This window comes from Saimiri boliviensis, chromosome X, assembly GCF_048565385.1.
Source record: "Saimiri boliviensis isolate mSaiBol1 chromosome X, mSaiBol1.pri, whole genome shotgun sequence".
In the NCBI taxonomy this organism is placed as follows: domain Eukaryota; kingdom Metazoa; phylum Chordata; class Mammalia; order Primates; family Cebidae; genus Saimiri; species Saimiri boliviensis.
The window spans coordinates 127412134-127423030 of record NC_133470.1 but is presented as its reverse complement, the minus strand read 5'-3'; the positions used below and the strand labels follow the sequence as shown (position 1 = coordinate 127423030).

Here is a 10897-nt window from a genome sequence, read left to right as displayed (position 1 = left end):
AACCGCTTTAAACTTCAGATAGGCAAAACACACTTAACGTTGGCGGGGACCCGCTTTGAAAGCGTCCCCACCCATTCTTACCCCAGTGTATTGTGGGAAGCGTAGTCCCGTGTTCCAGCCGCGTGAGCAAAGAAAAGCGTGTAGGAAACTACAACTCCCAAGAGGTAAAGAAGCGGGACTATTTCCCAGTCTGGCGGTAGCGCTGTGGGAGGGAATTGGCAATCTGTCTGCCTACGTGGGAGAGAAGGGAGGGTTGGGGGAAGTGTGGAAAACCTGAACCTGAGCTGCTGTCGCCTGAGGAAGATTTGGTGGGAGGAGAAGTAGAGAGGAAGAGACGGGTTGAGGGTGAGGTGAGGACGGCATCTAGGTCGCTCCCCCCGGGGGGCACAAAGTTCGCAATGTGGCTGAAGCCTGAGGAAGTGCTTCTGAAAAATGCGCTGAAGCTGTGGCTGATGGAAAGGTCCAACGACTACTTCGTGCTGCAGCGGCGTCGGGGCTACGGGGAGGAAGGCGGAGGGGGGCTCACAGGTAAGCTGTGGCCACCCCTACCTGCCTCTGGGCTGTGTCCGCTGTTACTTAAAAGGTGGTGAGGAGAACAGTTACTCGTCGCTACCCGTTTCCCGATCCTAAACCGTGGGCGGAGGGACTGGGTTTCTTCTCCCAACACCACTTTTCCGCCAATATCTCCAAGTCCTGAGAATGTCTCACTGGACTACGAGTTGCTCTTTAGTTGGGACAAGGGGAATGGAGGAGTGCTGTTCTCTCTGAGGCCAAGGAAGAAACGCGTACCTGCCTTGTCGCTTCCCATGGGGGGATGGGGAGTGATGACGAGTGTTAGACCTAGACAGGTCGCATTTAGGCTGGTGACAGGGGGCCAGTTCGAAGTGGTGAACTTAACTTTCTTCACAAAACCCATACCGATCATCAGCACCCTGGGAAGTTTGAGTGTGTGGAGGATGGGGTGGAGTGGGGATGAGGGGATGGTGAAGAGAAAGGGAGATGCCCCAATCACATCCTGAGAAATAGACTTCAAAAGAGAGATTAGGGAGGAGGGAGAACTGAAGTCAGGGAAAATGGAGGGGTAGGCTCAGAATTGCTGATCTCTCCCAGTTTAGCATCTTGGACTTTGTCTCCAAGTTTGCAATCTTTGGGCTCTCCTCTCAAAGGGTGTTAACAACGTCGTAATAAATTAATCTCTTGAGTGACTGGTGCTGCCCCTTCATTCAAAGCTGTGATTGTAAGCCAGATGATAAGAGTTTAACTCTTCCTGTCTAACCCACCCTGTCCCCAATTCATAAAAACTGGTTTTTGGCCAAGTGTTTAAAAGTTCCAAAGAACGTTATTTTGAGACCACTCATCTTGGGTAGGGACATTTAAAGTGTTGGACGTTGGGAAAACAAGAGCTCTTTTTCTAATCAATTTCTAATTTGGTATTGTAACCTTGAAGTGGTGTACCAGACAGCGTGATGTAATGGAAAGAGGGAAGAGTCCCGAAAACCAGCATTTTAGCCCCATCCTACTCTCTTACTTGTTGGATGACATTCCTCAAATTCTTTCATTTATTCAACCTTAAGTACCTACTGTGTGCCACAAGGTTCACAAGATTCAGTTCCTTGGCTTTGCAGTGCTTATAATCTGGAAAAGAAGGGAGGGATGGGCTAAGGGGAAAAGAAGACCAACCAGTAAACTAGTGAAATTATAATTGATGGAGGAGATGACCTTGCTTTTTCTCTCTTGGAAAATGGTGCCTACCTCACAGAGTTCAGAGGATAAAACGAAAGATAATAGTGCCAAATCAATGTATGTCATTAAGATGGTGATAAATGCATGCTGTTATTTCATTTTCAAGATACTCCCAGGGTACAGAGAATTCTGAGGTTCTACAGGACATTTTTAAAATTTTTGCTAGACCTATCAATCTTATCCAGTTTCTAAAAAGGCCCTTTTGAAAATATGGCAACAAAAATTGTCCTGTTAAATTTGACATTTTATCATTTTCTAATTTTTTAAAATTACAAATGCTATTTTGCAGAAGAGTCTTTCCATTTAATAAATGCAGATATTTTCTAGATCCAAATTTTAGAATCAATGTTCGTAATTACCCAGTGACATAAATTATCCACTTGAGTCCATTCAGAATAGGTCAGGATATATTTGAAATAGATTTCAGGCCAGGCACGGTGGTTTAGGCCTGTAATTCCAGCACTTTGGTAGGCTGAGACAGGTGGATCACTTGAGACCAGGAGTTCAAGACCAGCCTGGACAACATGGTGAAACCCTATCTCTACAAAAAATACAAAAATTAGTCAGCCATGTAGCCCCAGCTACTCAAGAGACTGAAGTGGAAAGATGGCTTGAGCCTGGGAGGTCAAGCCTACTGCACTCCAGCCTGGGAAACAGAACGAGACTCTGTCTCAAAAAATAAAATAAAATAGATTTTATAGTCCTGTGTTACAGCCTCAGGAATAGTCTTATAATTTATTTTGGTTCCTCATAATAAAACTGTGTTCCTTTAAAATAAGTAGGCAAATCAAATTCTTGAAAATCAAATTACCATAATGTAGTATTACATGGTTCTTAACTTGTTGCAAGTTTCCTTTAAACAATCACTCCTTGTTTTCTGTGTTTAATTTTTCACTTGACATCCTTTTCTTATTTCTTTCTTTCTTTTTTTTTTTTTTTTTTTTTTTTTTTTTTTTTTTTTTTTTTTTTGAGACAGATTCTTACTCTGTCGCCAGACGCCAGGCTGGAGTGCAGTGGTGCGATCTCAGCTCACTGCAACCTCTGCCTCCCGGGTTCAAGCAATTCTCCTGCCTCAGCCTCCCAGGTAGCTGGGATTGCAGGCACACGCCACCACGCCCAGCTAATTGTTTTTGTATATTTAGTAGAGATGGGGTTTCACCATGTTGGCCAGGATGGTCTCGATCTCTTGACCTCATGTTCCACCCGCCTCAGCCTCCCAAAGTGCTGGGATTACAGGCCTGAGCCACCGCCACCCCCGCCCTTTTTTTTTTTTTTTTTTGAGACAGGGTCTCTCTGTTGCCCAGGCTGGAAGGCAGCAATAGTGATGTGATTAGACATCACAGTAGCCTGGAACTCCTGGGCTCAAGTGATCTTCCCACCTCAGCCTCCAGAGTAGCTAGGACTTCAGGTACAAGCCACTAAGCCTGGCTTACTTATTTATTTATTTATTTATTTATTTATTTATATTTATTTATTTTGAGACACAGGCTGTGTTGCCCAAGCATGGTCTTGAACTCCTGGCCTTAAGATCCTCCCACCTTCATCTCCCAAAGGGCTGGGATTGGAATTACAGGCATTAGCCACCTTATCCAGCCTGATATGCTTTCTTCTTAAAGCATGGACAAACTGCACTAGTTTACCTCTATCCTACCCACTCCACTTACTAGTTCCCATATCTCTAGAATAAGAGGAATTTGTCTGAAAAAATAAACTAAGATTTCTACCACACATACATGTTGCGACTAGTGATATCCCAGTTCATTTAGTGGTCAGTGTATATCATTCCATGATTATTTTACCTGTGGTATTGACAAAATGCTTGAAATTACTGCTTGAGAGCTACCACTGTAATTCCATGTAAATTAAAACAAAATGGATCAGAAAGGAGCAAAGAGGTGTGTATAGGGTTTGCTTGATTCTTTTTGGTCCAGAGCGAAAGTGTGTGCTGATTGTCCTAGCTGCTCAATTACTATATTCTTACTTAAAATCATAAAGCCAAAAGCTTTGCTGTGCTTTACCACAAATCCACATTTGGATTAGCTCTCACAGGAGCTTGACTGTATGCCAGCATAAGCTTGCCTTTGTCCATTTTATTTGCTAAAATCCAGTGTTATGTGCTATCCCTTTAAAAGATTAGTTTATGCATTTTGTTTACTGAAGAAATGATAATGATCATCTAGAAATGTTATGGTTATACCTTAAGATTTCATTTATTTGCCATGTGATAATTGGTGGTAATCACCAGCAATGTAATGACTTTAAGTGTGGACTTGATAAAGTTAATTAACTCCATTTTTTTTCTAGTAATGGAATAGCAGCCACAGAGAACCCTAGGATTATTAAAACAAGAGATGTTTGGAAGTTAGAATTCTGAGGTACCCATTCTAAATTTTTGAAACAAATCTAGTGGATATCTGATAAATTAGTGACCATTTGCCAAACTTTATCTTACTTAATTTTTCTGGCTCACAGCAGGATGGACTATCTTGTGGAAATTTTTGTTATACAGAGGCTGTTTTATAGGTAAAGTGATTTTCCTTCATTTAGAGAATAATTCACCCTTCTGGATTTTATAGTCTCCCTTATGTCATCCCTTGCTTCTCCTAGCTAATAATGACTTTTCTATGGCACCTACATTTAGCACCTGGTTTTATAGAGTTAAAACTAATTTATGCATATTTGTCTTGTTAAGCACAAATCAGTTTGCTTTGCTTGGAAGATGGGAACTACTACATGAATGGAGCTATGGGCCCGCGGGCCGCATGCGGCCCCCTGAGGCCATTTATCCGGGCCCCTCCGCCCTTCAGGAAGGGGCACCTCTTTCATTGGTGGTCAGTGAGAGGAGCACAGTATGTGGCGGCCCTCCAACGGTCTGAGGGACAGTGAACTGGCCCCCTGTGTAAAAAGTTTGGGGACGCCTCAGCTATGGGGCTACATTCTACTTAATACTCTAGAATATGGGATTTAGGAAGATCTGCCAATCAGGAAGCCTTCATTTATGTAGTTTTTAGAGTATTTTACTTTTGAATTTTTCATATCTGAATAGTGTAAGCAGGTTCTTGGGTGTTAGATTGATACGCTCCCTCAGTAGATCTTTTTTGTGTGATATAGAACAAAGCTAGGAAATAAAACGTATTAAAATGGAGGATTTTTAGATATTCTGTTTCTTAGTTCCTTTTTCATCTTGGTACCATTACTTTGAAATCAAATCATCTGTAAAAACTAAAATATGATAATGTTTGAAATAAGCTTTTTATTTTATAATATTTATATGGACTCTGCAAATCACTGTGTAAACAATTTGTCATAAACACATACATAATAAACAATAGGTAGCCTTTTAAAAACCTCTTAATGACCATCCCTTGAAAATATAAAGCTTCTCTCTCCTATTTCTCCACCCCAGACTCAAGGTGTTCAACTCTGAAAATGTTCACATGAGATATTTATTAGCAAAATATCCCTGCATTTCATGCTTACAAAGGAGGCATCTGATAAAAAATTTTGGCCTTCTAAGTAACTCTCTACTGAGATGAGGGTGACCAAATGGTAAGCATGGCGTTTCATTTTAGGTAAGGAAAGATCTACCCCCCCCATACACACACACATACACACACTTAATAAGTTAACATTTTGGCTTATAAAAAAGAAAATCCCATAGGGCAACCCCTAGAGAGGGCAGATCACACTATGTGCTCCCTTCCCTCTCTGGAACATCTTGGTCTCTGTGAAATCAAGTTAAAAATTACTTTTAAAGATCTCTGAATGAGAAAGAACAACTTTGTAGGAGGTTTTGAGTAATGAAGGATGATCAGTGTTACTGCCCACTTTTTTTTTTTAATGGTGGAAAGATTATTGACTGTATACCTAAGTGGAAAACTAATATTTGCTATCAAGTAGATTTCATTCTAATGAAAAAAAAAAAAAAAAAAAAAAAAAAGACTGAAAAGGCATGACATTGACCATCCTTTATTTCTCAAAACTCCTACAAAGTTGCCCTTTCTTATTCAAAGAGATCTTTAAAGGTAATTTTTTTACTTTATTTCAGAGAACAAAATGTTCCAGGGAGGGAAAAGAATACAGTGTGATTGGGAAGAGGAATACAGTGTGATTTGTCCTCCCTAGGTATTGCTCTATGGGATAAATAAATAAACAAACAAACCAGGCTGATCACAGTGACTCACACCTGTAATCCCAGCACTTTGGGAGGCCAAGGTGGGCAGATCACTTGAGGTCAGGAGTTTGAGACCAGCCTGGCCAGCATGTTGAAACCCCATCTCTACTAAAAATACAAAAATTAGCCCAGCATGGTGGTGGGTGCCTGTAGTCTCAGGTACTGGCGAGACTGAGGCAGGAGAATCACTTGAAGCCAAGAGGTGGAGGCTGCACTGAGTCGAGATCATGCCGCTGCACTCCAGCCTGGATAACACAGGGAAACTCCATCTCAAATAATAATAGTAATCAATAAATAAACCAACTACAAGCCAACATTCACAAATATTTGAATTTACCACCAAGTTCAGTGATTCCACTTGCCCATTAAACCTGCTTCTTTTATCTTCCTTGATTTTTTGATAGTTTTATGTCTCTATTCAGCTATAATTATTTTATAAAGGCTTAGTTTCCTCATCCATAAAATGGGGATAAATGTTGTCTTCTCTACCTCACAGCATTTTTTTTTTTTTTTTTTTTTTTTTTTTTTTTTTTTTGAGATGGAGTTTCGCTCTTGTTACCCAGGCTGGAGTGCAATGGCGCGATCTCGGCTCACCGCAACCTTCGCCTCCTGGGTTCAGGCAATTCTCCTGCCTCAGCCTCCTGAGTAGCTGGGATTACAGGCACGCGCCACCATGCCCAGCTAATTTTTTGTATTTTTAGTAGAGACGGGGTTTCACCATGTTGACCAGGATGGGCTCGATCTCTCGACCTCGTGATCCACCCGCCTCGGCCTCCCAAAGTGCTGGGATTACAGGCTTGAGCCACCGCGCCCGGCCCTCACAGCATTTTTATGTAGGTCAAATGAGTTTTGAAACTTGTGAGCAACTATACAAGTACTTGACATTTTTCTATCAATGAAGGAGAAAGACGTTAAAATGCCATTTTCTGGGCCTGAAGACCAAAGGGGGCTATATATTTATGCCATTTTCCCTAGTAATTGCTTTCCCCATGTCGTATATAGAAATTGATTTGGAGTGCTAACATAGATTATATCTGATATGCAATGATATCACTACAAAAGCAAAACACTGATAGTTAATAATTGAAAAATTTGAGTATTATAGTGATTATGCATTTATGTTTCATAATCAGAGTAATGCACAAGAATTAGAATAACTTATCATGGCATAATTTCCTTTTGATCTGTCATCACCCAAAACCTAGAAGTGTTCAAACAGTACTTCCACAGATAGCAGCATCACTTATCTTACTGAGTGGTGATAAAGAGTATAAATAACTTTGATTACCTTAGTAGTAGTTTTCAAAACAGTACTTGAAAAGAAATAATTATTCAAATGGTGAAAACTTGTGCTGTTTGTGAACAATTGTGGAAGGCTTATGGCTATAAGGTAAGCTAAAAATAAAAATAAAAAGCAGCCAGGTATGGTGGTGCACACCTGTAGTTCCAGCTACTTAGGAAGCTGGAGTGGGAGGATCACTTGAGCCCAGGAGTTCAAGGCCAGCCTGCACAACAGAGTGAGATTCAAAAATATTTTAAAAAATAAAAGGCATAATGTTTGCCACATTGCTGTAGAGCTATGACAGATTTTATGTTGCTTTATGTTAGAATGTTTGCCCAGTTTTCCACCTTTTGCTACTGCTATCTCAGCACAAAAGTTAAGAGTAAATCCTAAATGTAATGGTATGCAATACTTTCATTCAACAGATATTTAGTGAGTACCTTTTAAAAACCATGCACTGTTTTAAGTGCTAGAGATTAAGCAATGAAAAAAACAAAGTTCCTACTCTCATGAAGCTAATACTCCAGTTGGGGGAGGCAAATAAACAAATAATATATGATATGACTGGTGGTGATAAGCAATATGAAGAAAAATAAAGTAAGGTATCATGATAGAGAGGGGAGGGGAGGGAGTCGGTATATTAGAGAAATTGATCTGGGAAGGCCTCTTAGGGTGAGCTATGAGCAGAGACTTATAGTATTAGAGTATATGAACCAAACAGATACTTGGGAACAGAGTGAATACATAAAATATTTTCTAGGAGTTTTTCTGTGAAGGGAAGCAGAGAAATAGGGTGGTAGCTGGCCCTTGTCCTGGGTGTTGAGTATACAGTGGTGAATAAGACAGGAATAGTTCCAGCCAGGTGTGGTGGCTCACATCTGTAATCCCAGCACTTTGGGAGGCCAAGGCAGGCAGATCACCTGAGGTCAGGGGTTTGAGACCAGCCTGGCCAACATGGTGAAACCCCATCTTTACTAAAAATACAAAACTTAGCTGGGTGTCTTGGCATGCACCTGTAATCCCAGCTACTCAAAAGGCTGAGGCAGGAGAATTGCTTGAACCCATGAGGTGGAGGTTGTAGTGAGCCGACGTCACACCGCTGCACTCCAGCCTGGGTGACAAGAGTGAGACTCATCTCAAAAAAAAAAAAAAAAAAAAAAAAAAAAAAAGACAAGAATAGTTCCAACCTTTACAGAGTTTATAATGTGATGGGTCAGACAGTTGATAAGTAAGCAAACAAATACAATTGCTAGTATAGTCAATAATAATAGCAGCCTTGTTCTGTTGGCTTGTAAATCTCCATAATGCAGGGAAACCCCCAAAGCAGTTTTCCAAGACCAGGTGCCTTGTAAAGTATGCTTATCCAAAATCCTGCTAAAGACACAAAGATTTTCTATAAGCAGTGATTAATAATAGGTGGTGTACTGGTGGCAAAGTTTCAGCATGTCATCTGTGAAGTATCTTGCCAAAAACCAGTTTGGGTTGTTTTGAATTAAATCATCCATCTATGAGCACTAACAATATCTGGGAGGTGGTTTGGTAGAAGTGGCGGCGGGGAGAGGGGGCGGCATTCTAAGTGGGAGGAATAATGTGATAGTGCAAGAGCAAAAAAAAACAGCTGTTGGGAACACAGTAAATATTCTAGATTCATTTACATGGAGTTGAAAATATGAGACTCAATATATGATTCACTTAGCGACTAGGAAAAGCCATGCCTTAATCTATACCAGAGGAAAACCAGAGATAGAGAATTAAAGGGACATAAGAATTAAACCTTTGTTTTTTGTGTCCACTGCTCTTACAGTGGACATAAAACAGCCTATGTATAACAAAAATTCCTCAAGATATTCCATCCTGCTGTGAGCCAGAACAATTAAGTATGATAAAATTAGGCAAATTGTCAGTAATCTATTAGATATCCACTAGAAGTGTTTCAAATTATAAGCCAAATAAATGAACATTTTGGCATATTGAAAAGAAAATCACATAGGGCAACCCCTAGAGAGGGCAGATCACATTGTGTGCTCCCCTCCCTCCCTGGAACATCTTGGTCCCTGTGAAATCAAGTAGCAAATTACCTTTAAAGATCTCTGAATGAGAAAGGGCAACATTGTAGGAGATTTTGAAAATGAGGGATGATTAGTGTTACCTCCCCTTTTTTTTTCGTAGCAGTGGAAAGATTATTGACTGCATACCTAAGCAAAAAACTAATATTTGCTATCAAGTAGATTTCATTCTAATGAAAAAAAAAAAAAAAAAAGACTGAAAAATGATGACATTGGCCATGCTTTATTTCTCAAAATCTCCAAGGCTGCCCTTTCTTATGCAAAGAGACCTTTAAAGGTAATTTTTTACTTGATTTCAGAGAACAAAATGTTCCAGGGAGAGAGAGGAATACACAGTGTGATTTGCCCCTTTTCCCTTCCCTTACTACACTATAAAAAAGTGAAGTTTGAAAATAAGGTATAGGGCCGGGCACAGTGACCCATGCCTGTAATCTCAGCACTTTGGGAGGCCAAGGCAGGGGAATTGCTTGAGCCCAGGAGTTGGAAACCAGCCTTGACCACATAGTGAGACGTTGTGTCTACAAAAAAAATAAACAAAATTAGCCAGATGTGGTGGTGTGGGCCTGTAGTCTCAGCTACACAGAAGGCTGGGGTGGGTGGGAGATTGTTTGAGCCAGGGATGTGCAAACTGCAGTGAGCTGAGATTGCGCCACTACACTTCAAGCAGGACGACAGAGTGAGATCTAGCCTCTAAATAAATAATTAAATAAATAAAACAAGGTGTAAACACATTTTCTGACTATTATTATAATAGTAGTTGCCCTCTTGTTTTAAACTAACCAAAATGATGTGCTTGGTTTAGTTCTCCTAAATAATGTTTAAAAGTGCTACACGGTATACGAGTTTATTCATTTGCTGTCATACTTGCTTACTATTTTCTACTTAGAAATTCAGATGTTGCAATGTCTTTGTTTTTCTGAGGGTTACTCTTTTTGTCCATTGGTGCATAAGTCTTGAAGAGTAAGAAGTGGCTGTAAATATAGTACCAATTCTCATGTTTTCCTATGTTTCAATATTTAGAAATATATCTGGGTTTGATTAGTAATTCATCTATTTTTTTCCCACAAGACATTGTAATCTATTGTTTGTGATATCCCTAAAAAATTCTAAATCCTTTAATGGAAAAATGATTTCAGTTAGGGAAGGAAATGAGTGCTTATATATATCTAGTTTTCAAGTAAGTATCTTTAAAAGAATACAAGGAGAGGGAAAACAGTACAAAAAAAGATTTATTTTTATTAACTGTTTTCCAAAGCTCTTCGTATAAAGTTGGCAGCTTTCAAAATGCCAGCTGTGGCTATTGAATTATTCCAAAATAAGCATTCTTAGTCTCATTTTAAGGACTTAGATCTGGTAGCAAACTAATAGAATCAGGAAAATCCACAGCCTTTATTAAGCACACTACTTTCTCTTATTTGAATGAATTTCGGTAAGTGTAATGGCAGTTTACTAATTAGTTTGTTCATTAACATTTAATGAAGCTGAGATTATAAAAAGTTCAGTAAAGGTGTACTTGTTTGACTTTGTATGCATGACAACTCATGACAAGATACAGAATCTGCTGGAAGGTTCCAGCAATCATTGCCATGGACAAAATTTATAATTGAACATTTTACTTAGAATGGAAATAAA

At 39.8% G+C, this 10897-nt stretch overlaps 1 protein-coding gene across 2 annotated transcripts in view; it reads left to right on the top strand.

Moving 5' to 3' along the window:
- Positions 1-243: 243 nt before the first annotated feature.
- Positions 244-10897, top strand: part of TBC1D8B (TBC1 domain family member 8B) — a 65044-nt gene continuing 54390 nt past the window's right edge. For both annotated transcript variants that reach the window (XM_010346386.3, XM_074392316.1), the window contains exon 1: positions 244-528. In XM_010346386.3, coding sequence (XP_010344688.1) covers positions 399-528 — 130 coding nt within the window. In that variant the 5' untranslated portion in view covers positions 244-398. The remainder of the gene's footprint in view (positions 529-10897) is intronic.